The sequence below is a fragment of the Poromitra crassiceps genome (assembly GCF_964638095.1).
Source record: "Poromitra crassiceps genome assembly, chromosome: 6".
NCBI classification, from domain to species: Eukaryota; Metazoa; Chordata; class Actinopteri; order Beryciformes; family Melamphaidae; genus Poromitra; species Poromitra crassiceps.
This window is the reverse complement of record NC_139627.1, coordinates 636,389-656,791: the sequence shown is the minus strand read 5'-3', so window position 1 is coordinate 656,791 and position 20,403 is coordinate 636,389. Positions and strand designations below refer to the sequence as shown.

General features: G+C 44.5%; 1 protein-coding gene across 2 annotated transcripts in view; it reads right to left on the bottom strand.

Moving 5' to 3' along the window:
• The window catches only part of mtor (mechanistic target of rapamycin kinase), a 172,494-nt gene that overhangs the window by 63,122 nt on the left and 88,969 nt on the right, over positions 1-20,403 (bottom strand). For both annotated transcript variants that reach the window (XM_083638895.1, XM_083638896.1), the window contains exons 29-30: positions 4,808-4,883; positions 1,999-2,138 (exon numbers count right to left, since the gene is read on the bottom strand). In XM_083638895.1, the coding sequence (XP_083495021.1) occupies positions 1,999-2,138; positions 4,808-4,883 (216 nt within the window). The remainder of the gene's footprint in view (positions 1-1,998; positions 2,139-4,807; positions 4,884-20,403) is intronic.

Here is a 20,403-nt window from a genome sequence, read left to right as displayed (position 1 = left end):
GTTTTTTATCACTTAAAAGTTGATTGAATTTAAAATCCAAACCACATCACAGAAACACAACACTACAAACCCCGAGCATCACCAGACAAAAAATGGCAGAGAAGAAAACAAAAAACAAAAATAATAATAAAATTAATCATAATCATCCATAACACGTGAAGACACTAAATGAAAATGTCCCTTTTTTCCTGTGCCAAGCATTATTTGATGAACCCATTCACCGGTATGATCAAAGCGGAGCTGGCCGAAGATGAGAAGGAAAAATGAGAGGAGCTAAAACTTGGTTTCTATTATATCTGCCATTATTTATTTATTCATGTCTTCTTACAGCGGAACATCTTAAAGTGCTGTAACGACCTGCAACACCCTGACTAGATCATGTAACGACCTGCAACACCCTGACTAGATCATGTGCTGTAACGACCTGCAACACCCTGACTAGATCATGTGCTGTAACGACCTGCAACACCCTGACTAGATCATGTGCTGTAACGACCTGCAACACCCTGACTAGATCATGTGCTGTAACGACCTGCAACACCCTGACTAGATCATGTGCTGTAACGACCTGCAACACCCTGACTAGATCATGTGCTGTAACGACCTGCAACACCCTGACTAGATCATGTGCTGTAACGACCTGCAACACCCTGACTAGATCATGTGCTGTAACGACCTGCAACACCCTGACTAGATCATGTGCTGTAACGACCTGCAACACCCTGACTAGATCATGTGCTGTAACGACCTGCAACACCCTGACTAGATCATGTGCTGTAACGACCTGCAACACCCTGACTAGATCATGTATCCCAGCAGAACAGATGCACGTCGCTGTCGGGGTCAGGTGACTCTGACCACGGCTAATTCCTCATTTACAACAATCAGTGCTGCATTATCCGCGCACTGCACAGGAGGAGCTAACGCAGAGCATGTGTTTTACAGGAAGGATGTTGCAGTAAGCTGAGATGAGAGGAGGACAGACAGAGAGGAAAAGAGAGAAGCAGGTTTGGGGGGGGGGGGGGGGGGGTCACTGGAGTGGAGCCGTTCTCCAGCTGCCTGGCTATGGTATAATATATGGATACTACAACAACAGAGTCTATTGGCTCTCTGCTTGTCTGCAGTGGCCTGGCCTAACGCAGCAGGGCCAGCGGGAAAGAGTGAGGGCTATCAGTTGACTCGGCAGACCATCATTCACATGTTAAAGACAGTTAAATAAACAGCGTGTGATTGAGGAGATATACAGTAACTCTGATTTAACAGTGAATACTGACACAGTCCAAACATAACGAAAGTCCATCTCTGCTTGTTCATTTGAGTCAAGTCCGAGCATAGGACTTTAACAGAACACACAAACGTGCAAAAGATTCATCAATCTACTAAAAATAATAATCCAGATTATAACCTAAAAAATAATGAATGCATTATTTCCCCCCATTAATCTTTTCAATATTTTAATTTCAACTTTTTTAAACAATGCACGAACAAGGCAAACAAACAAACAAACAGCTCCTAGCACGCACAACTCCTGGTCTTAAATAAGCTAATTAAGCTTAATTGGTGCAGGTTGCAGGGAGATCACAGGAACAGAGAGGTAGGCAACAGCACTCACATTAGAAGTAGTTCTTGAAGTTTTAATAAGGGCAAAGACAGAGGGGTTTCAGCCTTAAACCATCATCAGTATAACCAGAACAAATGCCAATCGTGGAGCTCGATTGGCATTTGCCATAGAACAGCAGAATTGGCAGGTCTGACACTGGCGCCCTGTGCTTTTCACAGGTGAGAGCAGGTCCGACACCGGCGCCCTGTGCTTTTCACAGATGAGAGCAGGTTCAACCTGAGCACATGTGACAGCCGTGAAAGGGTCTGGAGACGCCAGGCCACTTGTGCCTGCTGTGTGAACAGAAAAAGACTACTAACGTACCATTCTCCCAGTGCCTCTAAGCAGACTTGTAACGTACCATTCTCCCAGTGCCTCTAAGCAGACTCGTAACGTACCATTCTCCCAGTGCCTCTAAGCAGCGCATTCGGCCCAGGATGAGCTCCGGGTCCTCCTTGTTCATGTCGATCTTCTTGTCGTACGCCACCAGGGCATCCTCCCACTCATGCAGCTTCTCGTACCAAGTGGCTTGGATTTCCTATTGAACGAGATAGTAGGAAGGAGACACGGGAGAAACATGACAACTATGCGACTTTAAGAATTCACACAAATCAGTCTTACTTTGAATCCAATTGACTGGCATCAATCGAGTTCTCAAAATCCTGCAAGTATTCCTCTGAATGGTTCAAAAAAAGGGAGCATATTATATTATGCTCACTCTGAAATGCCTTCATTGGCTCCAAGTCATTTGTAGAGTTGATTGAAAAATGCTTCTGCTTGCTTTTACATCCCTGCAGAACATCTCAGAACTCCTGCACCCACACGTTCCACCAGCCCCCTTAGGGCCGTGCAGCTGCTCTATAGTCGCGTCCTTCCTCTGAGGGCCACTGTGGCCTTGCTGCGATGGCGCCATCTCTATTGGATGTCCCACCACTTACACATTCCATTTATATATATTTACAAAATATAAAAATGATTCCTACCTTTCCTCCAAGGCTTGCTTGTGACTGATCCTTTGTCTTTCTTGTTTTGCTTTCTGCTGCATCTGTGTTTACTTTATGGTTTGTAGCGTTGCTTTATTTGCTTTCTCGTTTGTCTTTCCCTGATTTCCTTGAACCCTGTTTTTATTTATTTATATTTATTTATTTATTCCCACCTCGTCAAGAACTTTGTTTTTATTCCCCACCTCGTCAAGAACTTTGTTTTTATTCCCCACCTCGTCAAGAACTTTACTTTTCTATTTATTGTGCTATAGAAATAAACTGACAGTAGTGCATGGTTGATTGGAGATTCCAACCTGAAACACCTTTGCTGTAGCTGTAACTTCTAAATGTTGACTTCCTGGTAAGAGTGACGTGTGGTACTGTAGTGGGTTCCTTCAGGTGACATCAGCCCATGAGGCAGAGCAGAGGTCCTTTGTTGACCTGGTGATGGGCCTGGCTGGGATACCAAACACCTCCCACACTAAAGCTTTCCAAATGTTGACCTCATAAACAACGTTCCTGGAAGCACTTTTACTGAATCTCCTCACTTCAGCCGTGCTTTTAGTGGGGAGCATAATTGCAGCTTACAAAGACAGAAGGAAAGGCAGTTTCCCTGGGAGCCCCACCTGTGAAACAGTCGGTGGGCTAACAACTTGACTTTGGCCTAAAAGTAACCACATCATAAACGTGGAGTGGGTGCAGAGTGTAAAGAGATCTTCCGTTGGGGGTATTTCTTCAACACAGCTTTGCTTTGTCCCTGCTTCTTCCCACAAATGCCCCCATTCATTGATGTATGTGCGCTTCTAGGCCATTTAACTTCTGACATTTAGATTTATGCTCAGGACTGCCAGGGAGGTTTGTGGATTCTGTTTTGTTTACTACTGTGCTCTCATACAGTAAATGCTAACTCGTTGAAGTCAACAGAGCAAATGACGGATTGTAAATAAAACAAAACAAAAGAAGGGTGACAGAGTGGGAGACATGTCGTAACTCTTTTATAATGGATGTGGAACATCGGTGTGTGTGTGTGTGTGTGTGTGTGTGTGTGTGTGTGTGTGTGAGGGCGTTCAATTCTGCGTCTTCTGTTTCGAAGAGTAATTTCACGTCTGGACCATCTCCGTCCACAGAGACCATGAAACACTGTGGAGCTTTATATTAGGTAAGAACAATGAGAGGTGTCTTTGTACATACAGGTAGGTATTACTGAAAAATATTAAAAGCCAAAGCATACTAAAATCACATAAAGACTAGACCTTGATCAATATCAATATCTTGTGGCAGGTCAAAAGTCACACAGGGACTTACAGTGAATGAGGTTATTAAGGGGCTTTACAAACCATTCACATTTTAGTGGGGTATGAAGCATTACGTGATTTTACCATAGCAAAAGCTCAGCAGTCTGAATCTTTACAGAAAATACAGGGAAGACAATAGTGAATCTATATATATATGACATAATTGCTCAAGTGGCGTCATTCACTGATGACGTCACTAACTGGTGACATCACTGATGATGTCACAATTGCTTTGTGTATGGATTGGAGTATGACTGTGTGACATCATCAGTGATTTATGACTTCATCACTCTCCATGACAGACTAGTCCATGACATCATCGGTGATTTATGGCCCCATTAGTGATATGTGACATCACTGAACTATATATACTATCGCCCGTGGTGTTACCCGAAGTGAGAACCACTAGTATACTTTTCTTTGTTTATTTATTTTCTCTCTGTGTTATTTGCATTTTGATTGGGATCTATTTCTCACTATTACTTTGGTGTCTATTGTTAGTGTGCCGTGCCGTGTTGTGTTTGTTGTTGTGTCTTGTATCACATTTTTTTGGTCAATCACATAATAGAAGAAGAAGAAGGAAGCCCATCTATTGGGTAAAAGAAGTACATAACTCTGGCCCGTGCACTCGAGCGACCAGTGTAGCAGATGTTTTGTTCCACGTGCTGCAGAATTAGGAACAGTGCGTTCTGGGGGCATGTGTCTCAAATGATGCTCATCACCGTGTGCAGTGGAGCAGTGTGTGTATAAGGAGGGGATAGGAAGACACTTACTACGGCCCACTGAGAACGGCTTTAGTTTACAGAGCAGAATGAACGAATGAATGAATGAATGAATGAATGAATGAATGAATGAATGAATGAATGAATGAATAAATAAATAAATAAATAAATAAATAAATAAATAAATAAATAGAAAGAAAGACTCACCAGCTCGCCAAAATGTTTCATGGCATATTCCAACACCCCAGATGCTGCCTCTGGCTGCTGCAGTTTATTGTTGATGCTGCAAGATATGAGAGAAAAAAAAGAGGGTGTTTTAGGCTATTTTACATCGCAAATCTGGCAACCCAATCTCAGGGAGCTCTGGCTTGCTCTCGGACAATTTAGACATGTATACCATAAGAGCTGTGATGGAGAACAGTTTAGATGTGTATACTGTAAGAGCTGTGATGGATAACAGTTTAGATGTGTATACAGTAAGAGCTGTGATGGATAACAGTTTAGATGTGTATACCATAAGAGCTGTGATGGATAACAGTTTAGATGTGTATACCGTAAGAGCTGTGATGGATAACAGTTTAGATGTGTATACCATAAGAGCTGTGATGGATAACAGTTTAGATGTGTATACAGTAAGAGCTGTGATGGATAACAGTTTAGATGTGTATACTGTAAGAGCTGTGATGGATAACAGTTTAGATGTGTATACCATAAGAGCTGTGATGGATAACAGTTTAGATGTGTATACCATAAGAGCTGTGATGGATAACAGTTTAGATGTGTATACCGTAAGAGCTGTGATGGATAACAGTTTAGATGTGTATACTGTAAGAGCTGTGATGGATAACAGTTTAGATGTGTATACTGTAAGAGCTGTGATGGATAACAGTTTAGATGTGTATACAGTAAGAGCTGTGATGGATAACAGTTTAGATGTGTATACCATAAGAGCTGTGATGGATAACAGTTTAGATGTGTATACCATAAGAGCTGTGATGGATAACAGTTTAGATGTGTATACGGTAAGAGCTGTGATGGATAACAGTTTAGATGTGTATACCATAAGAGCTGTGATGGATAACAGTTTAGATGTGTATACAGTAAGAGCTGTGATGGATAACAGTTTAGATGTGTATACCATAAGAGCTGTGATGGATAACAGTTTAGATGTGTATACTGTAAGAGCTGTGATGGATAAACAGTTTAGATGTGTATACCATAAGAGCTGTGATGGATAACAGTTTAGATGTGTATACAGTAAGAGCTGTGATGGATAACAGTTTAGATGTGTATACAGTAAGAGCTGTGATGGATAACAGTTTAGATGTGTATACCATAAGAGCTGTGATGGAGAACAGTTTAGATGTGTATACAGTAAGAGCTGTGATGGATAACAGTTTAGATGTGTATACCATAAGAGCTGTGATGGATAACAGTTTAGATGTGTATACGGTAAGAGTTGTGATGGATAACAGTTTAGATGTGTATACTGTAAGAGCTGTGATGGATAACAGTTTAGATGTGTATACCATAAGAGCTGTGATGGATAACAGTTTAGATGTGTATACGGTAAGAGCTGTGATGGATAACAGTTTAGATGTGTATACCATAAGAGCTGTGATGGATAACAGTTTAGATGTGTATACTGTAAGAGCTGTGATGGATAAACAGTTTAGATGTGTATACTGTAAGAGCTGTGATGGATAACAGTTTAGATGTGTATACCATAAGAGCTGTGATGGATAACAGTTTAGATGTGTATACTGTAAGAGCTGTGATGGATAACAGTTTAGATGTGTATACCATAAGAGCTGTGATGGATAACAGTTTAGATGTGTATACGGTAAGAGCTGTGATGGATAACAGTTTAGATGTGTATACCATAAGAGCTGTGATGGAGAACAGTTTAGATGTGTATACCATAAGAGCTGTGATGGATAACAGTTTAGATGTGTATACGGTAAGAGTTGTGATGGATAACAGTTTAGATGTGTATACCATAAGAGCTGTGATGGAGAACAGTTTAGACGTGTATACCATAAGAGCTGTGATGGATAACAGTTTAGATGTGTATACTGTAAGAGCTGTGATGGATAACAGTTTAGATGTGTATACCATAAGAGCTGTGATGGATAACAGTTTAGATGTGTATACGGTAAGAGCTGTGATGGATAACAGTTTAGATGTGTATACGGTAAGAGCTGTGATGGAGAACAGTTTAGATGTGTATACCATAAGAGCTGTGATGGAGAACAGTTTAGATGTGTATACCATAAGAGCTGTGATGGAGAACAGTTTAGATGTGTATACCATAAGAGCTGTGATGGAGAACAGTTTAGACGTGTATACCTGATGCTGATGTACAGTATAACAGGATGTTCTTACTCCTGCCGGTAAAGAGAAAAGCTAACTTCCTAGCTTTTTGGCATGCTAAACAAATGTTTCCTTTCAACAAAGGTGTGTATTCTGAAAGGTAAATGTGTTTGTGACAGCACATCGACTTGTGTCACGCTTGGGAGATAAATTATGTGCTATCTGTCAAGACGCCGGTCCCTCAAACGTGCGTAACGCCCCCGCTTCCACCCCTAAAACCACATCTGGAAAGACTCATCTGGGACGCAATTGTCTTGCATGTCCTCAACTGCAAAAGCTGTGCTTGGCCAGTACATCTGACCCGGCCAGTACATCTGACCCAGCCAGTACATCTGTGAACCTGTAGCGTTTGAAGGGACCTGGTATGTTGATGAAGGATCCCCAAGCATGTGTGTCAGACACCTGGCGTGAGGCGGTCGTTGACGATGTGATGAGAGGGCACAGCGAGGGGTCACACCCAGGGTACAGAAGCTGCTAGGATCAAGCCGCATGCTAGACAGGCACCATAATCAATAAGAACAGCAGTGCTCCTGTATGTAGTTGTGCACAGAAAACTTTTACAAGGCATCGTGTAGAGATAATAAAATAAAAAAATACTCCCCTACCACCGCGGAGACCCGGGTTCAATTCCCGGCAGCGGTACTTCCAGCTTGGTCAGACGTTCCTTCAGACACAATTGGCCGTGTCTGTGGGTGGGAAGCCGGTGGAGTATGATTCCTGGTCGCTGCACTAGCGCCTCCTCTGGTCATGATCCTCCCACGCACTACATCCTGCCGGTGAAACCCCTCGCTGTCAGGTGAAAAGAAGCAGCTGGCAACTGCACATGTATCGGAGGACACGTGATATAGAGACACTGCATGAAATAGGCCACGCCCATCACGGGGGAAAAGCTCCGTTCATTTCCACACACCAGCGTCATTTTCCTTGAATTAAACATCGCTAAAGGTGTTGTGTGGTGGGCTGCGCAGAAAACAAATGTAAAAAATCGCCAGTTAAAGTTTTTGTACTCCTGAGGAAAACAAAGAAGCCATTGAGAATTGGCGAGAAGAAAAATGTGGATGTAGCTGTCAATGAAGAAGGTTGGAGTGTTCATCTTCCGTATATACGATCTTTTTGTGCAAAACCCGACCATGCACGCAGCATAGGAGAACACCAGGATTGGACAGGAGTTTGTGTTTTCCCCCGTTTTGGGCGTGGTTTCTGAATGATGATGCGCTCCGCAGTGTCTCTATAGTCTACAACTCTCCCCAGATCAGATCAGATCAGATCAGGTCAGTGTCTCTATAGTCTACAACTCTCCTCAGATCAGATCAGATCAGATCAGGTCAGTGTCTCTATAGTCTACAACTCTCCTCAGATCAGATCAGATCAGGTCAGTGTCTCTATAGTCTACAACTCTCCTCAGATCAGATCAGATCAGATCAGGTCAGTGTCTCTATAGTCTACAACTCTCCTCAGATCAGATCAGATCAGGTCAGTGTCTCTATAGTCTACAACTCTCCTCAGATCAGATCAGATCAGATCAGATCAGGTCAGTGTCTCTATAGTCTACAACTCTCCTCAGATCAGATCAGATCAGATCAGATCAGATCAGGTCAGTGTCTCTATAGTCTACAACTCTCCTCAGATCAGATCAGATCAGGTCAGTGTCTCTATATCTACAACTCTCCTCAGATCAGATCAGATCAGATCAGGTCAGTGTCTCTATAGTCTACAACTCTCCTCAGATCGGCAGAGAGGGTGGAGCAACGACCGGGACATCAGGGAGAATTGGCCGAGTACAATTGGGGAGAAAATGAGAGTCGATTTAGTCTATAGGACTATAGGCTTTTATATATAAATCTCTCCTTAGGCTGGTTCCTCCTTATCTGTGTGTATACATGTGTAAAAAACGAAATCAATATGGCCGACGCTCACACGATACTCTTCCCATGTTAGTGCCCAGAGCTAGAACTGAATTTGGCAAAAAGGCTTTCAAATACGCTGCCCCTTCCTCCTGGAACATAGAGAAATTAACAGAGCATGCTACAAGTGACACGCAAACACCAATCAAACAGATAAATGCTAAAGTTCCCACCCAAACATATTCATTACACAGCTGCAACACTCACTTTGTGTGTTTTTAATTGTTGTGTTAACATCAAATGTATTACTTGTGTAAATAAGGTGGTTCAAAATAGTGGTTAAATTCAACCTTTTTTATTGTGGTCTATTAAAGATAGGTAATTAAAAAATGATAAATAATCATCTATATCTGATATGAGATATTTTATATTGATACATTTTCTGGCTATATCGCCCACCCCTAACTCAGCAACCAATTTTAACCAATGTTCCATATTCCACAACTACCCTCCAGCATTACACCGAACACAGACGATATCACAAGGCTATCCTGTGTATGAACGTTGTCTGAACTGTCAACGAGATGGCATCATATTCATACGTGACCTAGATTGCTCTGACGTCACGTTACCACATGTCCGTCGTCAGCAGGAAGTTATGGCCCTCTCAAAACTTGAACTGCGTTTCTCAGTCTGTTGTAGGCTTAGGCCTACAGTAGCAACTTCAGAGAATTACCTGGGGATCGTATGGATTTGGCATGGATTTTAAAGACTCCTTTTCTACTGTTTTGGACATCCATCTTAGCCAGGTGAGTGGTGACGAGTGTCCCGTTTATATTCTCCACTCCAAAACAACTCAACTCAGTGCGCTGTGCACATCCCCCCACCCCTCTCGTAACGTCATATTTTGGAGCATACACACATTTCACGAACACACAACTTTATGATCGCATGGTGACACGTTGAGTTTAGTTCTAACACATTATATCATTGACAAGCCCACTTTTATTACAGAACGTTAGATGTCGAACATGCAGGTGGCTACTTGTAGCTCAGCTGACAGGAGTCAGCGTTGACATGCGTTTCACGAACACAAACAACTTCATGATGGCATGGTGAAACGTGTTTAGAACATGTTATCACAACTAAACAGCATGTGGGACCAATGAACAGCTTCTCGCTGTGTCATGTACGTCAGCAGCCTCGCTCTGTCTCTGAGTTACCAGTGTCTGTCTGTGTGTTAGGCCAGCGTTAGGTAGGAATGGGACAGAAGGATTATTGTCGGTTTGGCTGATTAACGTTAAATCAAACCGGTTTAAGCTTGTCCACCAGCAAAACCGGAAATCGACCCATGCCTAATCACAAGGCTATCCTATGTTGTATATTGAACACAGACGATATCACAAGGCTACCCTGTGAGTCATTTCTGACTGAACTCACAAATTACCACCTGCAGTCAAACAATCAAGCTCCGAGCACCAAATCAAAATGAAGAACTACAAAGCCTCCTTGTCCCGCCGGCCGCAGATAAGCTCATACGCTAAGGCTGCCAGGCCGAGGTATGCTAAGACAAGCTGCCAGGTCGAGGTATGCTAAGACAAGCTGCCAGGCCGAGGTATGCTAAGACAAGCTGCCAGGTCGAGGTATGCTAAGACAAGCTGCCAGGCCGAGGTATGCTAAGACAAGCTGCCAGGCCGAGGTATTCTAAGACAAGCTGCCAGGCCGAGGTATGCTAAGACAAGCTGCCAGGCCGAGGTATGCTAAGACAAGCTGCCAGGTCGAGGTATGCTAAGACAAGCTGCCAGGTCGAGGTATGCTAAGACAAGCTGCCAGGTCGAGGTTAGCCTGGGTAAACCCATCCCCCACGTGACCTGCTCTCAGACCTGCTAGTGACTGGGAACTGAGAGAGCAGGTCACGTGGGGGCTGGGTTTACCTAGGCTAGGTCGAGGTATGCTAAGACAAGCTGCCAGGCCGAGGTATGCTAAGACAAGCAGCCAGGCCGAGGTATGCTAAGACAAGCTGCCAGGTCGAGGTATGCTAAGACAAGCTGCCAGGTCGAGGTATGCTAAGACAAGCTGCCAGGTCGAGGTTAGCCTGGGTAAACCCATCCCCCACGTGACCTGCTCTCAGACCTGCTAGTGACTGGGAACTGAGAGAGCAGGTCACGTGGGGGCTGGGTTTACCTAGGCTAGGTCGAGGTATGCTAAGACAAGCTGCCAGGCCGAGGTATGCTAAGACAAGCAGCCAGGCCGAGGTATGCTAAGACAAGCTGCCAGGCCGAGGTATTCTAAGACAAGCTGCCAGGCCGAGGTATGCTAAGACAAGCAGCTAGGCCGAGGTATGCTAAGACAAGCTGCCAGGCCGAGGTATGCTAAGACAAGCAGCTAGGCCGAGGTATGCTAAGACAAGCTGCCAGGCCGAGGTATGCTAAGACAAGCAGCCAGGCCGAGGTATTCTAAGACAAGCTGCCAGGCCGAGGTATGCTAAGACAAGCTGCCAGGCCGAGGTATGCTAAGACAAGCAGCCAGGCCGAGGTATGCTAAGACAAGCAGCTAGGCCGAGGTATTCTAAGACAAGCTGCCAGGCCGAGGTATGCTAAGACAAGCTGCCAGGCCGAGGTATTCTAAGACAAGCAGCCAGGCCGAGGTATGCTAAGACAAGCTGCCAGGCCGAGGTATGCTAAGACAAGCTGCCAGGCCGAGGTATGCTAAGACAAGCTGCCAGGCCGAGGTATGCTAAGACAAGCTGCCAGGCCGAGGTATGCTAAGACAAGCTGCCAGGCCGAGGTATGCTAAGACAAGCTGCCAGGCCGAGGTATTCTAAGACAAGCTGCCAGGCCGAGGTATTCTAAGACAAGCAGCCAGGCCGAGGTATGCTAAGACAAGCAGCTAGGCCGAGGTATTCTAAGACAAGCTGCCAGGCCGAGGTATGCTAAGACAAGCTGCCAGGCCGAGGTATGCTAAGACAAGCTGCCAGGCCGAGGTATGCTAAGACAAGCTGCCAGGCCGAGGTATGCTAAGACAAGCTGCCAGGCCGAGGTATGCTAAGACAAGCTGCCAGGCCGAGGTATTCTAAGACAAGCTGCCAGGCCGAGGTATTCTAAGACAAGCTGCCAGGCCGAGGTATGCTAAGACAAGCTGCCAGGCCGAGGTATGCTAAGACAAGCAGCCAGGCCGAGGTATTCTAAGACAAGCTGCCAGGCCGAGGTATTCTAAGACAAGCTGCCAGGCCGAGGTATTCTAAGACAAGCTGCCAGGCCGAGGTATTCTAAGACAAGCTGCCAGGCCGAGGTATTCTAAGACAAGCTGCCAGGCCGAGGTATGCTAAGACAAGCTGCCAGGCCGAGGTATTCTAAGACAAGCTGCCAGGCCGAGGTATTCTAAGACAAGCTGCCAGGCCGAGGTATTCTAAGACAAGCTGCCAGGCCGAGGTATGCTAAGACAAGCTGCCAGGCCGAGGTATGCTAAGACAAGCAGCCAGGCCGAGGTATGCTAAGACAAGCAGCTAGGCCGAGGTATTCTAAGACAAGCTGCCAGGCCGAGGTATGCTAAGACAAGCTGCCAGGCCGAGGTATTCTAAGACAAGCAGCCAGGCCGAGGTATGCTAAGACAAGCTGCCAGGCCGAGGTATTCTAAGACAAGCTGCCAGGCCGAGGTATTCTAAGACAAGCTGCCAGGCCGAGGTATTCTAAGACAAGCTGCCAGGCCGAGGTATGCTAAGACAAGCTGCCAGGCCGAGGTATGCTAAGACAAGCAGCCAGGCCGTGGTATGCTAAGACAAGCAGCCAGGCCGAGGTATGCTAAGACAAGCAGCCAGGCCGAGGTATGCTAAGGCTGCCCAGATGTGCGCTCTCTCGTCTGATAAGACAAATCAGAATAAATATGAGCTTTCTCTCCTGTGGACCCCGGAGAATTCATTGTCCCTTGGTCAGAGCCATCTGGCTGCCAGCTCCAAACACACACACTCTAAACACATCCAGATGACGAAGCGCGTGTAACGTGCTCCTCAGCGAGGACTCCGTCACACGACGAGCAGGCAGAACACTTTCTGGAGACGCTGTCAAGCCATCTCCATGTTCAGGACCACAAGCATCGCCTCCAAACTCAAGCCTTTCTTTCATTTGCTAATGTGAAGCACGGGGAAGGCAGTTGAGAAAGCTTGAGCTTAAGTTCTACCAAATGTAAAACATTTCTTTGTGGTTTTAGTCCACAACCCTAAATGAGGTTTGCATGTTGCTTTGTTCCGTAGAGGTTTAGAGGGGGCAAACAAACATCCATTGGCTCTCTAAGTGAGGGACAATGTGTAAACAATCTGAACTGGCTGGCGAGTGTCAGTGAATTTGTTAACATATTTTCTAGTAAAGCATGGGAAGCTACCTAGGGCTGCCACAGACGATTATTTTGATAATCGACTAGTCACCTATTATTTTAACGATTAGTCGACTAATCGGATCATAAATTGCAGCTTATCGCACAATTACTCAATCGCTCTGATTTAGCTATCATCGGCTTCTAAATTTAGCTTCAAGTTGTTTTAGGCATGTGCTAACTAAAAATAAAGACAGTTAAGATTATAATTGACTCAAAAATACATCTTTTAATGAACCAGCAGCAGCTTCGGCGGAAACAAAACAAACGAAAAAAAAAGTTTATTTCAGCTCCCAAAGAACATGCGATGACGTCGATTACCAAATATGTCGGCGATTATTTTGGTAATCGACGTCATCGCGACTAGTCGACTAATCGTGGCAGCCCTAAAGCTACCTAATGTGGCCAAGCGCTTCATTCACAAATCCCTCTATTCTCACAAAATCATCCACAATCGACCCATCTCCTCCATTCTTAAGTGGCTTGGCTTTTTCATGAAACAGAGACAGGCCGTGGTCCCTGGGGAAAATGTGGAAACTTCCCCCGTGGTACATAACACGTGCAAGGTGGAGAGGAAAAAGCAGGCCTCACTACTGGACCTCATCTAATCTAATCAGGAAGAGATCCACTTGATCCTTGCTGATTTTCTTTTGGCCTTTGCTTTGCCAAATGTTGACTCCATCCTTTAATGTTGACCATAATAACTTCAGAATGTGAGCGGATATCTAAACACTGTTCAAGGAAAGACTGAATCAAGGTCCAATGAATTTATGCACATTTGTTTCACTTTGAACATCACGCGCATATTTGTAAGCTTGGCTATTTCTGCGATGCACATGACATAATGACATAATGACGTGGAGGCCATCCACAGACATGTCATTGAAGCACATGTGGATCATTACTCAAACCAGGTATAATGACAGATGTGTCCTGGAGCTCAGTCTCTCAGTTAAGTTAAGGGCTTTCTGGAACTGCTTAAACCAGTGCTATCACATTGTCCAAGCATCATCAAAACCGAGAAAATTGTTAAATTCTTCTGTGGTCAGTTATCTGCTGGCCGACTGAGATCGTTTGTGGAGGTTCAGCATAACAAATACAATTTAAACATGACCCTGTTACTGTAGGGCAGAAGGCGATTGTGTCTGCTTTGACCTATGTGTATTATGATTCATAACTAATACCAATAACTATAGGTTGAGGCGATGTCTCGTCATAGACGCTGGGTTAGCTGGCTGGGGGCGTGGTCAGGGTGGGGTAAATCCTCCCGTTCTATCCATTCAGCAGAGTAAGAATTTAGCTGCTAGCCCAGCACAGGCAGACACGATCGGGGATTTAACCACCGCAGTAAACGCACATCTGAACAGACGTCTATGTACCTGCTCTATATGCCCAATCCTGTAGTGTAGAGCCGCAGCACCGTCCTTTGGTGAGTCAGCCCATTGAGATATATGGGTGGTTTTACCCCACTCGCGCGCCAGCCGTATAACATTTTGTGGGCGTTCCCAGACATGCCGACTGTCTCTATGTGTATCTGTTATAGCTTATTGATTATGAAAATAATCCAATGGATCTTAAATGGTATATAACAGTCTGTGTGTGTGTGTGTGTGTGTGTGTGTGTGTGTGTGTGTGTGTGTGTGTGTGTGTGTGTGTGTGTGTGTAATGCATATGTGCATGCATTAGTGCACTGTGGCACATAAAGATGGGGTTGTCCATCTGGTACCTTTAACTGGGGAATCATGTTGTGTCGGTCACACAGGCTTTTCACAGCAACCGTATAGCAGGTGTAACCAATACCATTGATGATGGTTCCATTCCATTGAGGTGTTCCAGTGCCAGGGCCCTCATTAATGTTATTGGTTACACCTGCTTTACCACCTCAAAAACGGTTGCTGTGAAAAGGGCCTATTAAAGAATCTTCAAGCTGTGGCTGCTCCAATAGGAGAGGATGAGGGTTACTCAATGTGCAAGAAGGAAAAGGTTTTGCACCTGTAAAAATATATACAACTGAAATCTAGAGAGCATCTTGCAGCCGCAACGCCCGTGACTTCAAATGAATGTGGACATGGTGCGTAAAGTAAAGTGGGGGGCCCATTGTGCCTCTTGCTCTGGATCATGCCCATTTTTGAACTTGGTCTTCATTTTGATCTCAACTACACACCTGTAAAGTTTTGTGAATGTATCTTGCATGGTGTTGTCGCTATCATGCTAACAAAATCTGTCCCCAGAGAGGCAGACCTGGCAAAGTATTCAAAACAATTTCTCTGGTAGTCCCCGCTACAATAGGTGTCTCCGACACACACACACACACACACACACACACACACACACACACACACACACACACACACACACACACACACACACACAGTTGGTATACTGTGATGATGTTGCAGTCCGTTTCCCTCACCTGCACTCTTATCCAGGAGAGTTGATGGTTGTTGTATGGATACGTGCTGCATTTGCATCAGTCAAATAATACAGGCTCTCTCATAGGCAGAATCATGAGATAAACATGAGATAAACTGAATGAACATGAACTGGCACTTTACACATTTTTGCACTGCTCTCACACATGCACCGCGGCACATGGCTATATGCACTTCACAGGATAAAGGCACACAGGGTCGTATTTATTGCGTTGTCAATTGAATTTTATTGCTCTTATAGAGACAGTCCGCATGTCTGGGAACGCCCATACAGGCTCTAGGAACGCCCACAATAGACGCTGGGTTAGCCTGGGGGCGGGGTCAAGGTGGGGTAAATTCCCCCATTCTATCCATTCAGCAAAGTTAGAATTTAGCTGATAGCCCAGCCCAGGCAGACACGATCGGGGATTTAACCACCGCAGTAAACGCACATCTGTGCAGACGTCTTGTGTTCTGCTCTAGAACCCCCAAACATGTAGTTTAGAGCCGCAGCACCGTCTTTTGGTGAGTCAGCCCATGAGATATATCGGCGGTTTTACCCCACTCGTGCGCCAGCCATTTAACATTTTGTGGGCGTTCCCAGACATGCGGACTGTCTCTATTGGTTTTATTGTTTTATGCTTTTTATCTATATCTTGACTTCTGTACTTTTAACCTCTGTCCCTGTCGCTGTTTTAGACACCTGAATCTCCCCACGGGGATAAATAAAGGTTTCAATCAATCAATCAATCAATCAATCAATCAGTCAAATAATATAGTATCTCTCATAGGCAGAATGGAGATCAGCTGAAACAGGAGTGTGTATTCACTGTGCCTGTCCCTTATGGTGGTGAATTCTGTCCCTTATAGTGGTGAATCCTCTCAGCTTACAGTACATACAGAATGCTGCACATCGGCTGTCTGACACAACTCTAGCCTTCGCTCCTGAGGAACCGTACATCTGTGGGGCGGCCAGAATGCAATCAACAATGTTCTGAGGCACTTGGCCAGAATCAGCTGAACATCTAGCACCTTGGGGTGTTCTTTCCATTGCGCAGGCCTCTTCCTAGCAGACTACATTTGAGAAAGGGGGTGGGGGACTCTCCTGACAAGTCACACTCCACTGCTTCCACTATAAAACCTTCTTTGAAGCTACCACTTTCCAAGACCACAGCTCATAGAAAGGGCCTTTTGAGGAAGGGGGAGAAGAAGAAATCCATGGTGGATGAGTGGATGCATGGCTAGAGACTGGTTGGAGAACCTGTATTATAAAACAACATCAAATCCTTCCATCAGGGCTGAAGGACAGGTTGGGCATGCTGCCCTCAAGCTCATGAAAAGAAAGGTATCCACCAAGCCATAAAACACGTCACAAGTTGTGTCATAGTAAATGATTTTTGAGAAGCATTCCAGGTGGTAAGCAAATACTAAAAAACTACTGTAATAATGTCACTCGAAATGCTTAGCCTAGTATAAATGGTACAGGGCTGTCAATCTTCATTGGCCTCACGATTCGATTACGATTCATCTGTCAATGATTCAATTCCACGATGCATCACGATACAGCTCCAAGTATCACACCCTCAATTTTCTATATTATTACTGCACATGGCTACTTTTTTTATCAATTAACACAAGCGGATAAATATCAACTCCCTTTTTTATTTAGAAAGTGCTTAAAATCTGAATGTCAACATAGATTTAAACAAACGATTCATCTGTCAACGATTCGATTCGATTAAACGATACATTTTGACACCCCTAATATGGTATGTAATGTATTAACTTGAGACATTTCTTGAAACCTCCCATAATTACCAATGTGCTATCAGGTGGGAGTGTTCTAATGTTGAATGTCAAATGTAAAATTCATGTTTGTTATGAACTGTTGAAGCCCCGGTCGCTGCTCCACCCTCTGCCAATCTGGGGAGAGCCGTAGACTAGCACCATGCTTCCTCTAATGCTTAAAATACACTACAAGAGTTTCCCTCCGATTTTACATAGGATTTCCAGTTGGGCTCAGTCTGTCTTTGTTGACTGTAGTCTGCAGTTGTTGTGGGCAGTTGTTATGCCAATTAGCAGCAAAATCTGTTAGTGTATTATGGGTACAGATTTCTAATCGTCAAGTGTAAACTGCCTCCAGACTCCAGTCAGAGCCAGTCGGAGCCACAACGATTATATCAAACATGTTTGAATTTCTCTTGTAGTGTAAACTGGTTCAACGACCGTCACCCGACTCAACTCAACTCACACGTGCATGTGGAATCCCGTCAATATCCAATGAAAACTAGGAGGCAATGAGCCAAAAGCAGTCAAATAGCTCATCTTCATACAATAGATATTTCTGATACCAAGGCACACGTGAATAATAGAGGGAAGCATGAAAGACGCTAGTATGCTGGTTGCTCACGGTTAAGTCAGAAAGAATAAAACAGAAATTTCACGTTACAAATGTCAAAATAAAAGTATACCATTGCAACAGTTGTGTGTGTGATCCGAAATACCCCAAGTACCAAAGAGGAAATAAAGAACAGATTTGCATAGAAACCCGTTTTAAATTAGCATAATGTTGTGGCTTCGAAAAGTCAATTTTAACCCGTAGTGAGTCATGCAGAAATACATTGGCGCTTTTATTTTTAAACTAAAATTGTCTAGCTTCCGTATGATTAGTGTGGTCACGTCAGTTTGCTGGTTATTTGTGTTGTGGGTTCAAGACGATACCGTCTTCTAACTTGAAAGACGTGAGTTTGCTGGGCGCACAGTCGGGTAATGTATTTTGATCTGTGATTCCAGTCGTGTTTCAGTGAGTTTTTCAGTTGTGATAAACAATCTTAATGAAAACATTGTGTAGTATAAACTACCCAGTCTTTTCATAATCACTTAAGATTTCAAAGTCGTCTAGTGTATCTAGGCTATAACACATGCGCAGATGGCAGCCGCTTCTTTTCACCTGACAGCGGGGAGCTTCACCGGCAGAACGTAGATCACGCTATTCCCACCAGTTCCCTTCCGCCCTGAACAGGCGGCCCAACCGACCTGAGGAGGCGCTAGTGCAGCGACCGGGACACATACCCCTAATCCGGCTTCCCACCCACAGAGAGCCAATCGTGCCTGTATGGACGCCCGACCAAGCCGGAGGTAACACGGGGCGCGAACCTGTGACCCTCGTGTTGGTAGGCAGGGAATTAGGCAGGGAATCTACCGCTACACTAGGCAGGGGTTTTCAAAGTCTGAGACTGTGGGCCTCCCCTCAGATGCTGACACTTGCACAAAGCCCCCCTACCTCCATCATGATTATGTTATTTGATCCCACTCAACAATTGAGCCAAAGTATGATTTGTTTCTGAAGGTCCTTACACATCGGGAGCGTTTTTTCAGTGCGATTAATTCGCACGTCAATAATATTTTCCGAACCTACATCAGTCAATGCAACCATGCATACCAACAGCGAAGTTTCGATGAGCATTATTGCGGCATTTATTTTTTCGAACCACGGTCGATTTTTCAGAAATTTGCTTCCGACCTGTGTACACATCTCCCCTGGGAAAGCCCGCCTGCCACTTTGAAAACCCCTGGACTAAGGCAATTAGACGATGATTGACATGAAAGGAACCAAAACATTCCTATTTTTTCAGCTGGATATTCCACACAGGAGCATGACTGAGCTCTGCCTGAGTGAAAATAATACGACAGACTATTGACACATGTGAATCAAGCCATGAATGTAGCTGTAATTTAATTTGATTTTCCATTGAATCTAAAGGGAAATATCCTGCCCAACACACTGCCTCATTACAGATTATAGTTATCGAAACAGCTGCTATTGTTTGATGTGGATAAGATCTTAACTGTTACCTGAAAGATTCTGTCTAGACTTGAATCGCAATGTAATTTTATTTGGTTGGTTGGTTGTTTGGTTTGATGTGTGTTTTTAATTATGGTTCTCTTCCTCTGCTATGTCTGCATGTCTTTTCTCTTCTTTTTTGCAGGGGGTTCCTATCTGGAGGAGGCCCCAGGTGAGCCCACCTGGGGGTGGGCATTGGGGACATGGTGGTGGGGACACACACCCTCAGCGCCCCAGGCGGGAATCGAACCCAGGACCTTCTTGCTGTGAGGCGACGGCACTACTGCGCCACTGTGCCCCCCCCTTATGTACTGTATGCATGTCTATCTATCTTATTGTTTATTTATATATTTTTTGTCGCCCTCACTCCTATTTTGTCCTCTCGCCAGGGTGCCATTCTAAATAAAAATGTGTTCTTAATTGACCTGCCTGGTGAAAGTTATAATCTCAAAGATTTCCATGTAAATAAATGTCTGTTAAGTCACTATCTATCACAGACCAACACAATGTTAAGTCACGATCTATCACAGACCAACACAATGGTGACTGAGCTTAAGGCCTATTAATGGAAGCCTTTGCATTTTCTGTATTGCAGCATTTATGAACTGGGTGTCTGTGGTGACACCCCAGAGAGGGTGGGCAGAGCTAACGTGATAGAAGACTCGCTCTTGATCACGTTACTGTAGGTTCCTGACAAATACTGTGTAAAGCAGATTAACAAGCTACTTTTGTCTGGTCTCTGCTAGCATTGTAGGTGGTTACTATGGTCTCTGCTAGCATTGTAGGTGGTTAATATGCTCTCTGCTAGCATTGTAGGTGGTTACTATGCTCTCTGCTAGCATTGTAGGTGGTAGCATTGCAGGTGGTTAATATGCTCTCTGCTAGCATTGTAGGTGGTTACTATGGTCTCTGCTAGCATTGTAGGTGGTTACTATGGTCTCTGCTAGCATTGCAGGTGGTTACT